The 24,539-nt window shown below is 37.5% G+C and overlaps 1 protein-coding gene across 2 annotated transcripts in view; it reads right to left on the reverse strand.

The window, feature by feature from the left end:
- Positions 1-24,539, reverse strand: part of CTSW (cathepsin W) — a 791,734-nt gene that overhangs the window by 532,581 nt on the left and 234,614 nt on the right. For both annotated transcript variants that reach the window (XM_044073793.1, XM_044073792.1), the window contains exon 4: positions 14,565-14,635. In XM_044073793.1, the coding sequence (XP_043929728.1) occupies positions 14,565-14,635 (71 nt within the window). The remainder of the gene's footprint in view (positions 1-14,564; positions 14,636-24,539) is intronic.

Genomic DNA, 24,539 nt, shown 5'->3' on the forward strand with positions numbered 1-24,539 from the left:
CACCTATCTGTTAAAAAGACAGAAATTTAAGGAATGGGTAGTGGAAATTATTCGGGCATTATTAGAGAAGATATAATGAGATACGGTTAAGAAGTAACAAGAATTATTTAGAGGGACTGACAAAGGTTAAAGTATTGCATAATAAGTGGAATCTCACAAAACAAGAGGTCCAATTGCAGAACGCTAAAGAGAAAATATGAGACTACTTTGACAATATGTATAACCCCAGACGCAAAAGCTTTTAGTAGAATGGCTCAGGCAACAGAAAGTAGAAAGGGTTGCTGCCAAGCTTACGGGGAATATAACAATGACAATAACCAGAGATCCTGTAGAGTTATTAGAAATATTTCAGAAATTTTATGAAAATCTATAAAAAGCATAGAAATATGAAAATCAAGAAATGGTACAAATGGAAATGTTTACGGAAGAATTAAATATGCCAAGGTTAGAGGTAGACAAAGCTCAATTACTAACAGTTAGGATAGGAGGAGATGAGATAAAAATGGTTATGTATAACCAAATCTATAGGAAAGTCTCTAGGAATAGATGGTACTCCTGTGGAAGTCTGGAATTAGTATGGAAGAAAGTGATAAAGATCTAGAAGGTTTTGTTTTAAAGGTATTTTAAAAGGAGGAGAAAAAAGAACATCCTGGAAGAAAGCTGTGGTGACTATAATACCTAAAGACAACAAAGACCCATCAGATCCAGCTTTATATAGGCCAATTTCAAATCCAACCCATGATTATAAAGGATTATGTCTATAATGGCTAAAGGAATGGTGAAGATGATGATGATATAACTGATAGGTGTGGCTCAGTATGATTTTAGAGAGGAGGTAAACATCTGACTACATTAATAGAACAATGGTGATCCAGAGTGAAGTAGAATGTAAGAAAACACCACTGTTGTTTGTGAGCCTTGATGCAGAGAAAGCATTTGACACAGTAAGCTGGGATTGTATGAGTAGGGCAAAGGAAGCATTTGCATTTCTTGATAAACTCATAAGGTTAATTAGGAGGATAAATGAGGGATCAGAGGTGAAAAATAAACTGTGTGTGTGAGGGGGGGGGTTCTCTGATAAGTTCTGTTTCAGCAGAGGAACCAGGCAGGGTTGTCCCCTTTCCCCTTTATTATTTGCATTATATTCAGAACCATTGGCAAAGAAAATAGGGGACTCAGAAATTCAAGGATATAACTGGTATGGTAAGCAAGAAATTTGGCCATATTTGCAGAAGAAATTACTTTTTACCTGATAAAACCAGAAAAGAACATTTCACTGTTGTCAACAGGTGTAAGTCTTTTTAGGACACACAATCAATGAGGATAAAACAAAGGCAATAGATGTAAACTATGTACCCAAATGCAAATTGGTGCAGCAATGCCCACATTTATTCAGACATGATAAAATGAAGTACTTAGGAGTATGGGTTAGAAAGGATTCTGTTATGGCAGGATATGTAGGAAGAGACTAAAAAGATAATACAAAAAAACTGTGAAACTGGAAGCTCTGTTTTATGGATATAGATACAAGCAGTGAACATGTTTTTAGTCCTTTTAGTTTTTTTATATACAGGTAAGGCCTATTTTTATCAACCACAGGAGAAGTTGTGGATAGCAGTTAATAAAGAGTTGAAGGATTTTTTTCTGGGAAGGGAAGAGTTTAAGAGTCAAGCAGGATAAGCTGATCCTTGCAATAGAACAAGGTGGTTTGGGATTACCTAATTTGAAGGAGTATTTCAGAGTTACAAGCAAAAAGCTATCATTCAGAGTGAAGAGGGGTGATAATGAAATGGTGGGAAGCTCAAAAAACAAGGAGAGACTAGGATTTTGGATGCAGATCCTTAAGGAGAATAACAATAACCATACAGAATATTATACTCATAAAGTGGCAGAAAGTATTCTAATAGCTAAGCCAATACGGGAATGGAGAAAGGAGATTCTGCCCTATAGGATTGACTGCAGTTAGGGGTACAGAGGAATAAGCAAGAAGGGGCTGGAATTTACTGGAGAAAACTGGTTGGACTGCAGGCTAGAGGTTGCCTTCCCTATCAAGAATTGATATCAAGGTACAGGCAAAGAGAAAGGACTAGGGGACTTCTAAATAAAATATCTGCACTGGTTGAGTTTTTAATTGAACATAGAACAGAAACTGCTGTCAAAAAAGGGATACTTAGTAGGGCATATAGACATGATAACTACAGGAATCAATCAGAAGACAGAAATGACTAGGAAGAAATATTGGATAAGCAATTCACAAAGAAACAAAAGGAGGACATAAGTATGGCTCTCAAATATGCAACAAAATTAAAGAAATTTAGGATTTTTGTCTGCACATGTATTTTTATACCCCAAGCAGACTCTAAAGAATTTTTCCTCATGTAGATGGTAAGTGTTGGAGGTTTAATGGGGAAGAAAGAGGTACCTGGGAGCAGGTGTTCTTGGAGTGTAATGAGTTGGCAGACTTTAAAATGTCCATAAAGAGTACTTCATCAGGAATACTGAAAGAGCAAATTAGTATAACTAAGGAAAGGATTTTTTTTTTGTTTTTTAGCTGAGATACAGGATCTGAATTGCCTAGATATATTAAAGCCTTGTTAAGTTTAACTCTGGTGGCTGCCAAAAAAGCAATAACTAGGAAATGGAAATCAAAATCTGAACCAACTATATCAGAAGTAAGTAAATGTTTTAAAAGAGGTAAAAGAACAAGTGGGATGATTAGAAAAGGGTAGGAGTAAATTATATATATAAAAAATGGAAATTGTGTGGCAATGCAAGCAGAGAAATGTTTAGGAGGAGGAATTTGGTTTCAGAGTAGGCAGGAATTGCACAAGTTATGTAATACTGCTTTCATTATGACATAAAACAATATATGTGATATATACCATTTGTAACTGTGAACTTAATATGGTGTGACTATTGTTACATAAATGTAAGGTTTGCTTTTGTTACAAGTGATAATTCAATAAAGGTGTTTTAAAAATGTACCATTGAGAATCTAAAAGTTTGTTGTTTTATGTACTTAAGTGTTGCTTCTTTAAACATTTTGGTATCACAGTGGTGACAAAAATGGCTGAAGCCACTACGGTGTAAGAAGCAGAAAGCTATACACTATCAGGAAAGAATGTGTGTATCTGCCTGACAAATTACATCATTTTAAGTGTCCCTCGCCTGTACAAGGATATGTGCATCAGCCTACATGTACATGCCCTGGGTGAGGAGAAGGAAGAAGATATTGGACAAGACAGCAGTGTCAGGTGTTGTCACTAGATACATGACAAAGGACTGGAAGCTCAGGCTGGGGCATGCTACAGCAGGGTGAGGTGTATACTCTAAGGAGGTAAAGGTAAGAGACAGGCAGGCAAGCTACAGTGGCCTTCATTCTATCAGACAATGGCTATTATGCAGAAGGTGATGATTAAGAAGTGGGGGGTTGAGTCATTCTTAGGCAGAAAAACAACCTGGCTTGCTGTATTTCATGTTCAGGGTTACCTTCTGACTGCATCTGCCTGTTTGTAAACTATAACTGAAATAAACAAAAACATGTATTACACACCTGGCTATATAAATCAAATTCCTAGTATTTTCTAAAGGTATTGAATCTGCATATCTATACAGAAGAGAATTCAAAATAAACATTTGTGTTCACCTGTGCTAACTATATACAACACATTCCTCCCACTTCCTTTATTGCTGATGGCTTATAAAATCCAGAACTTTATTTCTTCTCTCCCAGTTATTTCTCTTTTAATATTATAACCTTTCCTTTGGAATAATGCATATGGAAAATTGACATTAATTAAGGAATAAGTTACTAGGACTGCTGACAAAAGAATAATTTCTAGGTTTTTTTAATGCATAGATAACTCAACATTAAATAAAAAGAGAAGCCACTGACAATTTTTGTTGAATAAAAGCTGAATTCTACAATGTTCTTATGTCTGTTTCCCCAGTTTTAATCTTCTTTTTAAATTATTGGAATCTGAGTAGGGGGACTGTTAAAGGAAAGGACTGAAATGTTTTATATACAAGAAGTGGAGTGGAAATAGTTTCTCATTTTGACAAGTCAATCAAAGAATCTCTGTCTCAGCCACTCTTTTAACACTGTTACTTACTATGCGCATTTTAAAATAAAGAAATATAGCATTTATTTATTTATTGACTGGCATTTCCTAAGTGAGTTAGGGGGGGTATTGTAAGCATACCTAGAGGTGAGAGTATGAAACAAGATAGAGAGAGAGATGGAGTTTTAGGTTGGGTCCTGGCAAGGGCATGTCTTGGTGTTGAGAAGATGTAGTTTAAGTTCTTTTTTTAAAGTGTTGTCAGTCATTAATTGAGCGAATATGTAAAGGAAGTTTATTCCAAGATTGGGCCACAGAGCATTTATATATAAGTTTACCCACATTTTTTGGACAGTAGATGTCTAAGAGTTGTTGGTTTGAGCTACATAGGGTCCGGGATGGGGAGTAGGAAGACATGAGGGAGGATAGAGCAGGGCATGATGATGGTTTATATAGAATGGTGTGCAGTATTTGAAATTGTGATAGCATAAGTTGTTGGCAGAGTTTGAGTCATTAGAGAGCATTTAGAGTCTGGCAGTGGTGAGAGTTGTAGAGAGAGTTCATAATAAATCAAGCTATTTTGTGATATGTTTGTTGGAGTTCTAGCAAGGTTGTGGCTTGAATATTAATTAGAATTGGGGCAGCTTATAGAAGAGAGGGAAGGAGAAGGGCCTGAGCCAGAGAGAGTCTAACACTGGAGTTTAGGAATATTTTATTGCAATACAGTAATCCTAATTTTTGGTGAGTTCTTTTGATACATTGTAGTAAGTGAAGGTTAAACTTTAGTTCATCATCAATGATGACACCTAGGAGCTTAGTTTGAGGTTCAGGTTTTATGATAGTGTTATTAGAGGATGAAATAGTAAAAGCAGACTTGTGATGAGAGACAGACTCGGGGAGAAAGAGCAGTAGCTTGGTCTTTTCTGGGTTGAGAATGAGTAGATTATCAGATAGCCATTTTTCAGTAGATAAGAAGGTATTCTGGATTAGGGTAAGACGTTCAGAGATGTTGCTAGAGACAGAGATAAGAGAAGAGTCATCAGCATACTGGATGAGGGTGGATTGTTTGCAGGATGTGTATAGTTCATTAGTGAATATATTAAACAGTAGGGGACCCAAGTTGGAGCCTTGTGGAACACCAGATGGTATTGGACTACAGGGAGAGCAGGATGAGAACCATCTGACAGATTGCTGCCTGCAAGAGAGATAGCCAGAGAACCAGGACAGGGAGGAAGTTGATAGGTTGAGCATTTAGCAGCATATAAGGGCTTACCCACTCACTTTCAATTAGTATATACTTCTTACCATCCTGGGTGACACAGAATGATTTTCTTACTATCTTGGCTATGCTTACTGTCTACATATGTTCCCAGATCCCTAACTACTGGATCAGGACTTAGAGTTGTTTTAGCAAATGGATTAATTAACTTGGGTGGATGATTTCCCAAAGGGCACTATACTGTATTTCTTAGCAGTGAGTTTTAATCCATGGCTTTGGCACCAGTCATTTATCTGTGTTAGATCCTCTTGCAGGATGGAATTTTGGGTACAGACCCTAAATTTGTTTTTAAAACAGGAAGGAATTTAAAGAGTATTTTCAAGGTGAATCATAATAACAAAAACAATAAGCATGGTAGAGGTACAAACAATGTGGCAGTTGTGCCTATTGTCAGTTTATTTTTGAGAGGGAAACTATTAATTTAGAAAACTCAATTCATAGTAAGATTAGCCTTAGAAAAGGAAATTTTTGCAGCAAGGGTATTGTTTATTTAGCAATGTGTAAAGAATGTGTATGCTTTTATGTAGGGAAAACAGAGAGATCCTTGAAGAAACACATTTACGAACATATGTATAGCATTAGGACTAAGAAGTCTAATAATGCTTTATTTAAACATACATTGGTAAAACCTACACATTGTGAATTTTTATTTGGTATCTTGGAGCAAGTTAACATAGATCCCAGGGGGTGGTGATTGGGAAAACACATTACAATACAAGGAAATTTTGTGGCAGTTTAAAACTTAATGCCCTCACTATCCCTGGGTTAAATTACTATGGCTATATAAAACCAGTTTTAAAACAGTCTCTAAGTTGTGATATATTCATAGAATATTTTTACTCATTTCACCTATTAATAAGTATTTATTTCAACATACACTTTCTAAAAAAAATTAAAACAGTTTTTATAATAATGTTTTTAACATATTTAATATAAGCAATATTATGTTTTTAGTGGGTATATTGAAGTTTCTTATGGTACTTCAAATAACAAATCATCCAATTTGTTTTTTATGCTGTAAATGGAGCGTGATTTGGTTTATTTCATTTTATTCAGTAGCCAAAATTTTAGTGGGTTATCTACTTATTTCATAGTCAACTTAACAAGTTTTATAAATAATAATTTTTGTGATGAATATATTTATTCCTATTATATTTCTATATTTTCATTTAATGTGTTTACAACATATACAGCTTTAAACATGTTGCACATGCAAGAAAAATGAAAGGACTCTTGTTTTTAACAGTTTTGTTTTTAACAGTATGTCTCTTTAAAAAGTTGATTGCTTTTGTTTAATTTAACAAGTAGAGCTTAATAGATGACCAATAATAGCAAAATAAGTGCCCAGGTCCGCTTATGAGTATTCACACTATTCCACAAAAACCGGTAACTTGAAAAGGTATTACGTTAGCAGCAGGATCTCCTCCAGATAGCAGTAAATTGTTGAACAAAATAGCAGCAAACCTTGAATTGAATGAACGCTCTTTATTACATTTGACAAACTGCGTTTTCGTCACCAAAGACTTCTTCAGACAACACAAATACTCCATGAACACATTTAAATACTCCATGGAAGTGATTAAAAACTGCTGGATTGGTTAAATTTCATTTCAAACACACCTATTAATTCAGTGACAATTTGTAAGAGGTTCCCGTATGACTTCCAATGACATAGATTTTCAGGAAGAATGTACTTTGTTACATAAAATGTTCAGGGAACGTGGTTATCCAGAAGAATTTATAAGGAAATTAAGAAAAGAAGTTGAGGATGGAAGGCTGGACAGATTCAAGCCCATATTGGGCAGGGGCAATGACATTAAAATGGATACAGAGCCACCTGTAGAAGGTAATAATCAAGAGAGTAATCATGTGAACTACAAGAGAAGTTTAGTGTTGGAATATAACAATTCCAATAAGAAATTATGTGATATTTTTAGAAAGGAATGGAATAAATTTAGTTCTATAACGGATATTGATGAGATAACCAAAATGAGACCCAAGATAGTATTCAAAAATCCACCTAACATAGGAAATATACTCGAAAGAAATAAGAAAAAAGAGAAAGAGGGTATACATAGGAGAAGGGGGACATACAAGTGCGGTAGATGTCATCAGTGCCCACATATTGCAGATAGGTCGGAAATTTACATTGATAGTAGGAAAAAAAGAATTACAAGCAAGGACCATTATAATTGTGAAAGCAGGGGAGTGGTGTATATAGCCACTTGTCTAATTTGCCAATCTTTTTATGTAGGAAAGACCGAGAGATGCCTGAAACGTAGAATTTACGAACATCATTACGACATCTCCAGGGCTAAAGCTACCAATGCACTATACAAACACAGTATTGAATGCACTGGAGCCAAATTTGTATTTTTTGTGTTGGACCAGGTTAAACCTGATAGTAGGGGAGGATTATGGGAAGAAATACTAGAAAATAGAGAATTATGGTGGCAGGTTTTTCTGGATTCCAACAATAGCCCAGGTATAAATGAGTTTTTAACTATAACTCCCCTTTTAAAACTAAGGGCAAATAAACTATAATGTAATTCTAACTGTGGACACTTGAGGGCATACTAACACTAACACTGAGGATTTATTGCCTTCACTATGGGTATATATATATATATATATATATATATATATTTTTTATATCAAAAGTGGTTATAAATAATATATTTTTACAACTAATTTTATGTGATTATATGAATTTGTTGTAAGTATTTATTTAGTAACAGTTTTTAAAACAACTTTGGTTTTTAATATAGGAGTTTTTAACAATGCATGTTGCACTTTATGATAAACTCATGAATATTCATGAATTATACGAAGCACTGAATTAATAGGTGTGTTTGAAATGAAATTTAACCAATCCAGCAGTTTTTAATCACTTCCATGGAGTATTTAAATGTGTTCATGGGGTATTTGTGTTGTCTGAAGAAGTCTTTGGTGACGAAAACGCAGTTTGTCAAATGTAATAAAGAGCGTTCATTCAATTCAAGGTTTGCTGCTATTTTGTTCAACAATTTACTGCTATCTGGAGGAGATCCTGCTGCTAACGTAATACCTTTTCAAGTTACCGGTTTTTGTGGAATAGTGTGAATACTCATAAGCGGACCTGGGCACTTATTTTGCTATTATTGGTTGGTTTTGAGTGCCTACACCTTGTTTTGGCTTAATAGATGACACTATATAAAGGGGTTTCCTTGTATTTAAATTTTATTCTGACGAAGTCTTCATTAAAATGGGACGAAAGCACTTAATCTTTCAATGTTGTAATAAATAAAGTATTTTTGCCGTGTTTCAGTTCGGCCTCCATCTGTGTGTAGCACGCTGCCTGCCCACTACCTATTTACTGGTTTCAAGTTTAATTTACGTGTTTTTGTACTGAGTTATTTTGGTCCTCTTGCAAGATGTTAATGTTGTGGAAGAAACTACAATAGCTCCTAATTTAATCATCTATGAACTTGGTGAGGCAGAGGCCTTTGACATTATCCTTGACTTCCAAGAAGTAAATACCACACAGGAGTGGGCTCAACACAGAGCCCTGTTGTATTCCACTGGTGGCTGGTCCCTTAGTGGAGGTGATCTCACCAATCCTGACTTCTTGGACCCTACCTCTGAGCCAGCTGGGAATTTAGCAAGTTAAGCAGGGATTTATATTTATGCCTAGTTCAGGGTGTTTATCAAAATACCTGAGTGGGGTATTGTATTGAATGTCTTGGTCAGGTCAAGGATGGCAGTATGCACCATTTTCCCCTCATCCATTGCCTTGCTGACCCTCCCAAAGAAGTCCTACAGGTTAAGTAGGCAAGACCTTCCCTTTACAAAGCCAAATATAGGTTGCCAATGTCCTTGTTGATCATTTCCTTAATCATTTGTTCTATGGCTTTGCATATTAGCCTTGTTAGACTGATGGGACTGTAGTTCCCAGGTTTGGTTGATGGATGACCATTGTGGTCTTCCATTCACTTGGTATGTAACCTGTTTTGAGACTGTAGCTGAAGGGTGTCTCAAGTGGTCTTGATAGGACATGTTTTAGACTACTTATGAGGCAAATGGGGATACTGTCAGGGCCAACTGAAGCAGTGTTTGGCCTTAGTCAGCACCTCCAGGACCTGCTCCCTGTTGATAGTCAGGGGGATATGTTAAAAGAAATTTCACAGGGGGTTGTGGGGGGAGTGTGAGGTGAAGTTAGAGCTAAATTTATCCCCTAGTAGATTCATTGTCTCTCCCTGGACATTGAAGGTGGTGGCATTTACCATCAGTTCTGCACACTACTGAGTGTTATCTTTAAGATTTGTAACATAACTGAAGAAGGTGTTTTGGTTCTCCTGACCTTGTTACTGGCCTTTTTGGACTTTATTAGACCTTTTCTTGTGTAGTAGAATCAGAAAGCTCTTGCCTTTCTGAGAGTTGCTCTTTCTGATTTTGGCCATGACTTTTGTTACATACCTGTTGGGGTAAGGATTCCACCAGTGGGGTCTGTTAATGGTGTTAGATTTGGGCTTACTTTTGGTAGGTAAGGCAGCCTCACTGCAGCCCTTTACATGTTTGTACAGGGTTTTTTTTATTAATTCTACATAGATAGCTGTGTTTTCGGGGTTTGGGGGAACCTTGAATTTTGACAAACTACTGCTTAATAGAATGCAATTTGCTATAGAATAGTTCCTAATTTTTACAGACTTAATTGGGTACTCTGAGTTGATTTTTACTCCAAAGGAGACAGCTTTGTGATCTGACTTCACCAGTGAGGACATAACGGGGGGGCTGCCACACTCTCTCATATTTGTGAGTTCTAGGTCCAGTGTGTTAGATCCTGTGGTTGGAGCACACACACTCTGGTCCAGTGTGTTCATGTTGATAAAGTCCAGGAAACATTGTACCTGTGAGTTAGAGGCAGTGCACGTTTCCCAGTCTACAGAAGGGTAATTAAAGTCACCCATGAAGAGAGTATTTGGATGGTGGGCACCTCTAGTAGGTTTATGTATGAGCTGTGGGCTTCCTGGGTTATGCAAGGTGACCTACAGCTTGTTAGGATATGGTATGGGTCTTTAGTGACGTGGTCATGGATGAACTCCAGGGCATCATTCTTTTTAACCAAACTATTTTATCTGTTGCTGAAATAGACTGACACATGCCGTTAGTCTAAATGTGTGGAAGGCACTGCTGGATTACATTCTGTGGCTTTAAACCAAGTCTTGGTAACAGCACAGATGTCTACATTCTCTAGAGTGAAGACAGCATGTAGGGTGTGGAGTATTTGAGTAAAAACACTCCACAGCCTGGAAGCAGAATACGTAAATAAAAACGTCCAAATCCTTTAATGTCACAAGACAATGCAGCAATAAAAACAAGCGCTTTCGCCCAGGAAAATCCTGGGCTTTATCAAGTAACCAGTCCACATTTTAAAAAGCAATTCTTATATACTAAGTGCACATACTGAAATTGTTAAACAATGAATTAACCAATTAGTATTTAAAAGGGGCTCAACATTCAGGAATAACCCACCTTTTTTATTGTAACAAATAATACATGAAATCTTACTAAAATAAATGAATGTAAACATTGTTGAAAATCAACCCCAATAATACAAATGTAAAATATAATATTTTTGGTGTGTAAAAAATCTATAATGAGTAAAATAAAAACTAGAAGGAGTATTTGAGGTTTTGGAAAATTTGCCTTAAGTGCCTCAGCATAGGAAGATCTAGATGTGTGGTGGATGGTATTTGTGGAGAATGCAGTGCGTGTATGTTTTTTCTTGACAACCTTGCTTGTAAGTGAGATTTTTGCCTTCAATTAAGTTGTGTATAAACATCTGTCACATAATGTGTTAGTTTCATTAAGGATTAAATGGTTGTCTGAATCCACAAGACAATTGCTACTTGTCTCAGGATGCCCATATCTACCATCTGGCTACAGAGAGATTAGGAAATTGCATATCCCTGTTGTCTGGAACTGTATTACAGTTGGGCTACTATGGTTTAGGGACTTGGTTTTCCACGTGTCTCCTGAGTAGTGTCTTGAGTTAAGCCTAAATGATGGACAGTGCTACAATCTGTTATTGGTGCTTTTCAATGCTGCCCGAAGTTTATCTCCATGCAAAGTCTCACTGTGCTACAGGTTAAAGTCATAAATACCTGCTTTTAAGGCAAATTTTGCTGTCTGTTTGCTACTATATGGGTCACTGCTAACTGCTTCTGAACAGCTCCAAAATCATGCATAAATTATAGCAGACAGAAAAAAAAACTTAAAACTAACTCCTGTGCCCTCTGACCAATAAACAGCTACACGTTTGAGCTCCCTGGAGTGCTTCCCAACTCATGAGTTGCCAGGTAAACACCTTCTGCCACAAGATGGATGACCCTGGAAATTTATTAATGCAGAACATGGCAAAAGTAGCCATCAAGTGCACTTCAACACCAAACAAATAAATCCCTGGCTAATCTGCCATTCTGCAAAGCAATTTAGAAGCAAACAGAAACTAGAAACCAGACAAACAGACGAACAGAGAAATGATGATTTTTCAGCAAAAAAATAAATTAGTGCTTTCAAAATGCAACCAGAGTAGTGGTCACCAAATAAATCAATTGCAAGTGCAACAAAATAAAGAAAATACGCGTATCTTAGCTTGGATGGCTCTAGAAGAAGTGGAAAAAGCATTGCTGTGAAAGTGAGAACAAAATGTACAAACACACCTAATTTATAGCAGACAGAAAAAAGCTTGAACAATAACTCCTGTGCCCTCTGGCGAATAAACAACTATACCTTCAGTACCCTGGAGTGCTTCCCAACTCAGAGAGACCAGGTTTTGTGAATGCAACTTTTACTTCTGTTAGTGAGGCCTTGGAATTATAGAGAGAGGGAGACAGTGACTTCACATAATACTCATCACTCCCTTTTCCTGTGGTTGTATGACCTCAGAGTTTGTGCTCAAAAGTAGCAGGAGTGTGATGGTGGTACAGTGAGGCTTGTCCTCCACTTCAAAAACATTTAAGTTTGATTTTTGCCTTTAATTTGTTTAATTGTTTGTTGCTTCTATCTGGCTAATCTAAAGAAACATTTTCTATGTATCTTTGGTGGCAGCTCTGGCACTGATGAGTCAATTGATCTTTTTGGTCTCTGAGTAATGATTGAGAACCTTGTAGAGAAGAAGAAATAGTAAGAAAGTTGTCCTGGAGCGCACAATTAGGTAAGGAGGAAGGTGGAAAGATTGTTATGTGCATGTTCGTTCCAAAAAAATGTGTCCAAAGTGAAGCAAAAATTACTTTTGGTGGAAAGTGTATAATGTCTAGTTTATGGGCATCAAAAATACTGGCACTGCAACAGGTGATACTGGGATACCTGCTATCAGAACTACTAATGTCTGAAAGTTGGGAATCAAACACAGGTTAACGCTGAGAATGAAGACACTGAAAAATCAATGCCAGGAATGCTAACCTCGAAACCACTGACAATGGGCTACAGGTACACAGAAGGCTTGCAAAAGAAGGACAACTGACATATGAGCCAAAGGAGCCAGCACTGTAAATGCTGGCATTAGTGACAGTTATGGTACTACTACTGGTGCCCAAATCATCAATGCCATTGGTGACAGTGATGGTACTACTAATGGTGCCCGAATCATTACCATCATGGGAAAAGACGCACTACTTTGAAACAAAGAAGAAGAAAATTCCTGGCACTCAAGTACTATGCAGACAGGGGTCAAGGTTCTAGAATAACAGACATCAAATTTAGATACACCTGAAACCATATAGTTGCAAAAACTCCGTCAAGGGAACTGCTGTAGCAGACTAAGGGGAATAATTGGTGGGCCTCAGTTACCAGTGAACTACAGGCAGCAGATTCAAGAATCATAATTCATGGGAACTTATCCACTTTACTGAAAATATCACCTGCTTTCTTACTGACTAATATGGGACAAAACTATCCAGGTGAAAAAGGATGTCTGATAAGTAGGAAATGAATACAGGGGAACAAGTTAATGTCAAAAGAGCTATCTAAGTGTCTCACTGGACTATAGCAGTCAGTGGATGACAACTCAAAAGCCATCAGCTTTGAAGAACCAGCAGATACTTTTGAGAAGAAAATATAATTTTTAGACATCCTTTGGGGCAATTTTGTTTCCAGTAGACAAGAAGATGAAATGACCAAGGGCTGTACTGAAGAATGATACTCCTCCTCTAGAACAGAAAGCTTTTTAGAAGTTAGAACATTCTCTAAAGCCGTCCTACATCTTTTCTTGGTAGCTTCACTAAAACCAAGACAGACTGAATATAAACTGGTAAAAGGCTGTGTGACAAGGCACAAGTGCGTAATGAGCCTGTCAGTGGGTAGAATGGCCTTTTCACAAGCAGATTTACTAAACCAAGGAGGAGATATCATAAGTGATAGTAAGGGTGAGCCTAGGGCACCCACAAAAAAAAAGAAAGAAAGAGAATGGCTAACCCCTCATGAATGAAAGGTAGACGAGAAAAAGAAGTAAAAAAAGAAAAAAAATACAGTTACTGTGTCTACACATGCCAAGATCTCCTCAAAAGTTTATGGTAGCCTTTGCCCATTACTCCTCATACCTGATCTTTTGTGTACTATGAAGAACTGGAAAAAGGGTGTGACAGAGAGAGAGAGAGAGAGAGAGAGAGAGATGTGCCGTCACATTATGTGAAAACAACAGCCTGGGAAAGTTTTTATCTGCTGAGAAATCCTAAAACCTGTGGTACAAGTCGTAATAGTTACTGAAGATGGTCATATTCTCATGATATGCAAAATTTATTAATTAAAAAAACAGAGTCAGACTGCTGTCTCTCTCTCTCTCTCAAACATACCACACTTGCGTAATTCACCTTTCTGTTCTGTGACCTAGAAGGTAAGCAACATGAAGATGAAAGAGGCAGGTTGTGCTAAATGATGCCGCATTCCCTGTTGTTATCATTGCAAAACGGAATTACATTTCATAAAGTACTACTACCATTTTGCGGCTACCATAAATCTGAAGTACAAAATCTCATACCAAAACATGCCTTGCATACTAAAGAGTTAACTTTTTGCCGTAAATGAACTTTATTGAAAATTACTAACTGGAATGAAGATCTGGGGATTTCTTAAATTTAATTAAGAGAAATCTGTGGGCTTCTGCAATTAAATAAATACTAATGCTGATTATTAATAGCTCCACCTGGATCTTAGGCACTTGCTCAGATAAATCCAAATCCTTACAGTACCTGTAAGGCTTTCTCTGGATATTGCACGGCCTTCTCCGATTCTGTATCATTATCACCATCTTTTATGGCACCTGCAAATAAATAAATACATAAATAAATACATAAAGGAAAACAGTCAGCAGTTTTGTTACAATATTAATTTACTTCTAATAACTGCTGCAGAAAAGTTACTGTCCAAACTTCAAGAGAAGTCTTGGAAGTGTGTTTTCTCAAAGCTTGAAAGCATCTGTTTTAAGTTTGCTAACCAGAGTTCCCCTTTCTAACAGAATTTATAAGTGCAGCTGCTCTTTTTGTATTTATTATGCAGACCTTTTCTGTGTTTTTTCTCCTTTTCCTGGTTTCTTCTTTAACTGTTACTACAATTTGTTTAAAATATGCCCCCTTTCACTAATGCTGTTGTCAGCATGAGGGAAGCCATAATGCTAACTAATGGCTACATTTCAAGTCCAGGCCCTTAGAAAATTAGTCAAACACAAAGATGTAAGGGTGATGAAGGCTGACAAAGGTGGTGTGTTTATGCCTGCAAATAAGTCTGACTACAAGATGTATATGTCATATTTGAGTTGCTTGCTACCACAGAGACCACATGTTCTCACTGGAGGTTCTAAAATTGCACTCGTGGTTTTAAATGACCCGTCTTTAGTGTCTACAGCCTGAGCACATATTACTTCCAACTTTATTTCCATGAAGTCACACTAATATTAAAAAAAAATTGGTAATATGCTTGAAGACACTTGTAACAAAATAGCCAAATCTGCTGCTAACACACCAAACAATGCTTACTATGCCACTGCACATTAGAGTGTATTGAGCTTCAAAATGTGCCAACATTTAATCAATTAAAAGTTACTCATAACAATTTGTGCAATCCTTGCAAATGTCCTGCTATCACAAACCTCAGGCAAAATTATACACCTCTAACATTACTTCAATCACTTTCAATCACTTAATCAAAATCATATGCTTGTATTAACATTGGCTAATAACTTTGATATTTGAGTGTACTCTAACTTAGTTGCTAAACTGTGGAACACTGTTCCAAATATCATATGTTTGGAGTCCAACACAAAATCTTTCTACACATAAAATAAAGTACTACATGCTAACTGCCACTACCCATGTGCCATCCACATGAAAAAACTAACCATTTTAGAATCACCACTGATCAAAGTACCCAATAATGTTGTTGTTTGTCTTATAATGTGCTTTATAAATATTTGACTGCTTAACTCACCCTATGCATTAACAGTTGTGCCATTTGCCCATTTCTCTGTATTCACCCATCACATTTCTTCTTTAAAATCTAATATAAGATCAATTCATGTGTGTAGTGGAGTCGCAGTTCATTGAATTGCAGTACATGGGAACCTAATTTATTGAACCTGATTCAGCCAATTTCCGTTCTAGGTTCTTCTTTGAGTTCTCAGAGGAGGCAAGTCTTGTCTTCCCCCATGCTAAGAATCAATGAAGAGAATTCCCTGAATCAGGTCTTGATAAATCTTTTTTGAGGCATTCAGACCTGATGAAAAGTGTCTCAGTGGACTGAATGGAAGCCATTATAAAACACCCTCCACCTCCCTCTATCTCTCTTGTCTGCTGATCCTCATCGTTGCTTCTTCTGTCACAGTTTATCTATCTTATGAATATCTACTGCCCTTCTGTTCTCTCTGTTCCTCCTTTTTTATGCTCTACGTTTATTCTACTTCTAAAATATATTTAGCATTAAGCTAAAGACCCCAACAATTAATGTATCATATATTTGTACTGGTACTTACTAATGTCAGTGTCTGGTAGTGCCTGCATTTTTACTTTTTGTGCAGTTAGACTTGTATTTTATCTGTTATAATTGTATTAATAAAGCTCTTCTCTCTCGGGCCTCAGTGAAAAAGGCTTTTATCTCAGCTGGATTGTTCTGGTCAACAATTGGGATAAATAAAAAAAATAAATGAATAATATTACAGGTGGTAAAGAGACTTCTCATATTTATCTTACATTCCACTGACTTTACAAGGAAAAATCAAAGACGCAAAAGTCACAGAAATTGATTTGTTAGTTATGCTGAAGGTTCTCTCGCTCTGTACCGTAAAACTGGTTCAGAAATATGCCTGAACTTTTGACTGATTGTTAGTCTGACTCAAATTAATTTGCCATACAATTGTTTGGATATCACTCTAAGAAGTAATTGTTTTACATCTGACTACGATATTTTCCATTGATCATTGGGGGTTGCCATGGGGGCTATGGTGGTGCACAGTTTTACAAATTTGGCACTGGGATTTTGGGAAAGAACCTGGGTGACTGTGTGTGTGTGTGTGTGTGTGTGTGTGTGTGTGTGTGTGTGTGTGTGTGTGTGTGTGTAAATACACACACACACACACACACATATATATATATATATATATATATATATATATAATATGTATAGTGTGTTTGTATATATATATATATATATATACACACACACACACACACACACACACACACACACACACACACACACACACACACATACACATACATATATATATATATATATATATATATATTTATATATATATATATACACACACACACACACACACACACATATATACACGTATATATATATATATATATATATATATATATATATATATATATATACATATATAGACAGATATAAATATATATATATATATATATATATATATATATATATATATGTATGTATAGGGTTCCTATCAGCATTTTGAATGTTGAAAATGCCGAATTTAATTTAATCGAACTGAAATGTTCGAAATCTCAGAAGAGCGAACTGACGGAACATCGATTTCTTTCCCAGGGAAAGAAATCGGTGGGCCATCATCAGAGTTTGCTATTTCCTCCACTGTGGTGCAGTCTCGGAGTTGGTACATTTAAGTAGGGTGGGTGTGGGGGGCACAGCCCCCCACATTGGGGGTGTGGGGGGTTAAGCTCCCCACTTCTGTCAGTGTTTAAAGTATTGAATTTTTTTTTTTTTTTTGCACGGAACACCGATTTCTTTCCCTGGGAAAGAAATCGATGTTCCGTCAGTTCGTTCTTCTGAGATTTAGAACATTTCAGTTCGATTAAATTGCACTTGGCATTGTCAGCATTTGATATGCTGATATATATGGTTTACTATCAAAATTTTGGACTGCAGTCACGCGAACTTGGATGGTCGAAAGGCTGTTTTCCAGTTCACATAATGCCCAACCGAATATGTTCGACTCCACAACAGCAAATGCTAGTATGCATTCTCTGTTGTGAGGTCGATGTTCTGTTTGGAGATCACGCTTCAGTGGGGATTGGGAAATGTACCCTTTTCCTCACTATAGTGTGATCTCAGAATCTGTATATATAATTAGCAGGGGGAGCCGCAGGGGGCTTGACCCCCTTGCAAAATTCTAGTTGGAGATCACTGGAAGGCAAGGTAAGTTGGGTCTCTCACACACACACACACACACACACACACACACACACACACACACACACACACACACACACACACAAACACACAAACACACAAACACACAAACGCTCACGCACGCGCACGCAGACACACACACACACACACACACACACACACACACACACACACACACACACACACACACACACACACACACACACACACATTTTTTTTCATAGATCTCAACCGTCTCTTATTTTGGCTTATATCTTCTCACCGTCCCGTTTTCTGGGAAATCACTGAGGATTAGTTAGTCAGCAATCCTAGACATTAAGGTTTTATACTTCCTATTTAGAACATGTATGTTGATGCACAATCTACAGCTGTATTAACATTTTAAGTGAATTAAAGTAATATTTAAAAAACTGTCCTTGATTTTGGTCCTTTCTCCCCCATTATTTGTTGACGTTGTCACTGGTTCTTTAGGAAAAAAATTGACGCCAATGTGCATGTTCCATGCAGAAGGCTGTTATCTTATCTGTATGCTTTATTGTTTAGATCTGTATATACTGGGTGGCCCCTCGTAGTTACACTTGTTTACAGTTGTTCTGAAATTGACACACAGAGTTAATGAATATAGTGTGACTTTTCCTTCAGGTGCTCCAATTTCCTCCCACATTCCAAAGACATGCAGTAGGCGGATTGGACACTCTAAATTGGCTATAGGTAAGAGTGTGTGTGTGAGTGAGTGGTGAGAATGAATTACCGCAGCAGGGCTAGCCACCCGGCGGTGTAAACCTTGACTCAAGATGACTGTCACCCCGACCCCATGTGCAAAATGGGAGAAGGGGTTGAGGATGGAAGGATGAATGGATTTCTGATTTAAATATGGAAATGAATTTTTAGCAAAGAGAATTTTTACTTGAATTTGTAAAAACTAAATTTTGGTAATGTGTATCATACTACAGCAGTAATTATCTCCAGAATATTAAGCATAACATAGTTAAGGGAGAGTTTATCACAGTGATCAGACTTCCCACAAATGCAAAGACAAATTAGAGTGTCTTGCAATAAAGTTAATAAACCAGGTCCACACTGAATGGATTAAAGAAATATTGCAGGAAGTTCAAAAAAAGAGAGAGAGGAAAAGTAAAAAAAAAGAGAGAGAGAGAGAGAGAGAGAAAGAGAGAGAAACACTACATATATGTATTAAAATCCTCATTTCCCAGAGGGTGGTATATGGAAATTGAGATGACCAGCACCATGATTACTACAAGTTCATAAGTATATACCAAGCTAATGATCACAAGGGTGTTTTACAGCCTAGCCATGAATCCCAAATATATCCAACAAGTTTGGTACCCTAGAGATTATTTTTATGGATGTGTTTAAGTTAGGGCATGCGTGGTCAAACATTTACAGTTTACCTCTATCCATTACAGACATGGGTGACAGACTGGGGGTGAATTTCTGATTTAATATCCAGTGGTCCTGGTTATGCTTTAATAGGGTCAGGGAAGAACTCTGCTTCTAATGGACAAGAAGTCTGTTCCAGAGAAGGGCTACTCTCTGAGACACATACCTGTCCCTCCAGCATGTCCTATTTATGTTGCAAGCACGGTTTAAATCCCTGGAGTGGGTAGTTCTTATGCTGTTTGTTTTGCAGATTGCCAGTGGGATCCTGGAATGCCTTGTATGCAAGATATGCATCACCACTGAGCAGTCTGTAGAGGACAAGAGTATAGGCATTGGGCTTTGAGGCAATCCACACAGTGCATGTTGGTAATGCCATGTATTCTTTTTGTGAGGAACCTCTGTCCATGTTCCAGATGTTGATCAGGTACATACTGAAGGGGGCACTAAACTCAGTGACTGGTCTGATGAAGGCCGAGTACACTAGAACGATGCCTTCTCTGGACTTATATGTCATATCCTTGCTTATAAGTAGAGCAAGACAGAATGGCTTCCTTACTACCTTAGACACATGTTGGTCAAAAGCCAGGTTACTGTCTACATACCTCCCCAAATTCCTGACTATTGGGTCTATTCTTAGGGGTATGTTAACAAAGAGGAGGTTTCTTGGAGTGCTTGACTTCCCAAAAGGTACTATTATGCAATAATTGGCATTGAATTTTAAACTGTGCCTATGGCACTGGTTATCTGTATGTATTAGCCCTTCCTGGAGAATATTCATGTTTGGGGGATTCTATAACTGCTCCCAGTTTGCAATCATCTGCAAATCTGGTCAGCCAGGGGCCCAGTGCCTTTGTTTCCTAGATCAGATGCCAAAAAAGGAGAGGACTCAGCACTGAGCCCTGAGGGACTCTGCTAGCGACTGACCTCTTTGTGGAGATGGACTCCCTATCCTAACTTCCTGGGTCCTATCTGAGAGTCAGCTGGCAATCCAGTGTGCAACACAGGGGTTTATGCCTAATTCTGTGAGTGTGTTTACAATGCCCAAGTTGAGTACTGTATCAAATGCCTTGGCCAGGTTGTGGTAGGCAATATGCAGAGTTTTGCTCTTGTCCATTTCTGTGATGGCCTTCTTGTAGAATTCTACCACATTTACTAGACTCTATCTTCCCTTGACGAAACCAAACTGGGTTGGATGTAGTGTATGGAGGTTTCCAATCTCCTTATTAATCATTTCCATAATAATTTTTCCATGGCTTTGCATATGAGACTAGTCAGACTAACAGGTCTGTAGTTTCCGAGGTTCATAGAAGGCCCGACCTTATGCAAAGGGATTACTGTTGGAGTTCTCTATTACCTAGTGTTCGGTCAGTGAGGATATTTGAGACATCATCAGAATAAATGGAGAATTCTCCCTGCTCATCATGAAGTGGAACAAGTGGTAGGAGAACTCACTATATTTGTTAACAAAAGGAATTACAACTTTGAATTTCTAGCCTGATGTCAAGGAGAGACGTGATATTTTCCAAAAAACAAAGTGGTACTTTTGTAATGTGGTCTATACAAACACTGTAGGTTAATTTCCAACATCCTCTGTTATTTTAGTGCTATCCAGTACTACTCAGATGGTCAGAAACATATGACCCACTCAGAAATCCTTATATTTGGGATGGAAAACGGCTATTGCTCTCTGCAAAGTTGGATAGATTAGGTTGCTTAGTCCATTGCATGCAAACTGTCTTGCTCTCATGCACCTGTGTAATAAAGGCTTTAAAGTGAGGGAAAGCAATACGTGTATACCTGCTTTCTGCTGTCATATTTAGTTCTCCAGTTTTTGAAACATTTTGAAGATTCCATTTCCCCTTCCAGTGTTGTGTAATCATTGATATGAGCTCTGTATATTCTTTTTCTGTTTTATTACCTGTTCGGCTTATTAGTACCAAAAGCATTTTTTGCATATTTCCATTTCTAACCATTCGCTCTTTAGTACATTATTAACATACTAGTTCTTCAGATGCAACGACGGAGACATTTCTTAAGTCATGAGAACAGTAAAGCATTAATTTGGAGAAGAACACTGTGATACAAGGACTTCACAAAAATTCCTGTATTTGTGTTATCTTTTACAACCCTTCCATTTTGAGGTAACCATAATGGAAACTCTGACTAACATCCTACATTCTTAAAATGATTAAAGTTTTTTTTGTCATTGATATTGACAGCAAGTTCCTTTTCACTGCAAGACTTTCAAAATGCCTTTCATAGCTACCCAGAGAAATAAAGTATATATATATATATATTCTCCACTTAAAAAGTTTTTGGCTATGTAATTTAATAATGTCTTGGAAGTGATCCAGTACAAAGGATTTAAATGATGACAGAGTAAATGTAGTAGGGTTTTCCTTGCATAAACCACGAAATATGCAGAAAGCTCTCCAAAGAACCAAAAACTTATAACTAGGAGTGCAAGTCCCAGAGAAGAAACACCTCTATGAAAACACAGCTTTAATGACCACAAATAAACCGCCAGAAACACACTTTCATTAACGCTCTTATAAAAATATACATGCATTTTCGTCCTATGTTGATTTGTGCATTTAATGTTAATTAGTTTTTTTATTGACTTTTGGTCTTTTATTGATGTATATAAGTGATTTGATTATGTGGAAATAACATCTGATGAAGTCCAGTGGACAGGACTTGCACTCCTAGTTATACGTTTTCCTTGCATACTTGCTTTTAGTGAGATATTGTATGTGCTTACGTTGGTGAATTGTGGGTGTTCCAAAATCAGTGCAAATCAAAAATGAGCAAGACAGGCATACACTGCCTCTCCTTCTCTGAAGTGTCATGATGTTGGAGTGTGACTAATAAAGTAATGGGACTGGGGGCAACACCTCTACTTTAGGGCTGCAGGGCAGCCAATCACTCTGCAAAAAATGCATTTTATTTAACATTGCAGTTGTACATAAAGTGATGACTCGAATACAAGCATTACAAGAATGTGCATATGAGCTGTCATTTACAGGGTTGGCTGTCTGGCCTTTTTTCTGAAACAAAGCCTGATTCAGTATTCACTTTCACTTCTGTAATAACATTTACAAATTAATGATATCAGAATCACTGACCTGAACTGTATTGGGCCTGCATTAATTATTTACTCCATGTTAATAATTACGTACTTCATCTAACTGATTGAACATTTACCACTATTAAGTAGCTACTGAATTATTCATTATGAATGCTACTTTTACTTGATGGCCATCTGATTGGCCATTAACCTAAGAATTTACAATCAGGCATGTGTTTGTGGCACTGGCACTGTACCACAGGTAATGACATATATTTTTTATATATATTTTTTAGCATTTCTAAATAACTAGGGTGTTATAAACAGGGATGTTGACAAGGATGTAAGGGTTCACATTTATTACACATTGTAAAACAGCTTTGTTTTACTGTTTGTGCAACCCAAAAATCAGTTATTTGCACCTGTTACTACTTTATTTTGAAATAGTTTCTGTTTGAATGTCATGGATTATGGTATTACTTCAGTGTTAGAAATATGGTTTAAACCTGACCACTTTTCCTCTTTTGCAATCTTCCAGAATAGTCATTATAGAAACAGGATATAATTTGCTGAAGAGGGAAGCAGTGAAATTACATTTAAAGGATTTGGTATTAATGTAGTATATTTTTGAGTATAACCCACATCTGAAGTTCAGACTTTGTTGAAATAAAAATATCAGGAGATGTGTTAGAAATGAGTGTATGTTGTCTTCCATACAACTGTGCCGTTTGTCTTCCTAAAATACTGGCTAATATTTTAAAGATGTAATTATTTAGAAAAACTGTTAGTTGCAGTGGGTTTTAAAAATAACTGAAATTACTCTTCCCTTAAATGAATAGTCTGTTAATGGATTATAACTTGCAGAGGATCACTGAAGAAGACACAAGGAGTAGAGTAATATTTCCTAATATCCCTCTTACTGACTAGGTTTTAGTTAGAAATATCAAATTTATAGTCAGATTGGGAGTATATGATGATACATATTCTCTGGGATTCAGTAAAATGCTCATCACTCACTCCAAATGCCCAACATGCAGTGGCCGCTTAGTACAGCTGCAAGAAAATGCCATTAGAGAAAGGTAATGGCCACATGTCTCTGAATCAAACACTAGCCCTGTCATACTCTCCTCTTAGCATCCTCTCATACAGCACATGTATCGCGTTAACAATGGCACATCCTACATGTGTACACATGCTTACACCTTCAGTTACCTAAGTGTGCACGCACACACACACACACACACACACACACACACACACACACACACACACACACACACACACACACACACACACACACACACACACACACACACACACACACACACCCTCACTCATATCCCTACAGACATACAGAGAGACAAATGCACACACGAGCACACAAACACACACATCCAGACTTTTGATTCCCTACCTAAGCCTAACAGTGCAACCACTCAGGCAGACAACTGCAACCCCCCCACATGTTCATGCAGCCTCACTCATGCCACCACCACACACACACACACACACACACACACACACACACACACACACACACACACACACACACATATCCAGACTTTTGATTCCCCTAACCCCCCATAGTGCAACCATAAACACATGCACTCACACACACACACACACACACACACACACACACACACACACACACACACACACACACACACACACACACACACACACACACACACACACACACACACACACCCTCACTCATATCCCTACAGACATACAGAGAGACAAATGCACACACGAGCACACAAACACACACATCCAGACTTTTGATTCCCTACCTAAGCCTAACAGTGCAACCACTCAGGCAGACAACTGCAACCCCCCCCACATGTTCATGCAGCCTCACTCATGCCACCACACACACACACACACACACACACACACACACACACACACACACACACACTCACTCGCCCCCACATCTTTGTTGAACTTAACCTGCACCACAAGTGTATGGGTGGGCACTTTATTTTTACGACAGTCTTTCACTTCTTCCTCCTTGAATAAACTTTTACTTCATCAAGGGATTCTCTAAAACTCTCTGCGAAGTAAATCAGGAGCCATG

The sequence above is a fragment of the Protopterus annectens genome, chromosome 6.part0, assembly GCF_019279795.1.
Source record: "Protopterus annectens isolate FY-2018-M chromosome 6.part0, PAN1.0, whole genome shotgun sequence".
Taxonomy (NCBI): Eukaryota; Metazoa; Chordata; order Ceratodontiformes; family Protopteridae; genus Protopterus; species Protopterus annectens.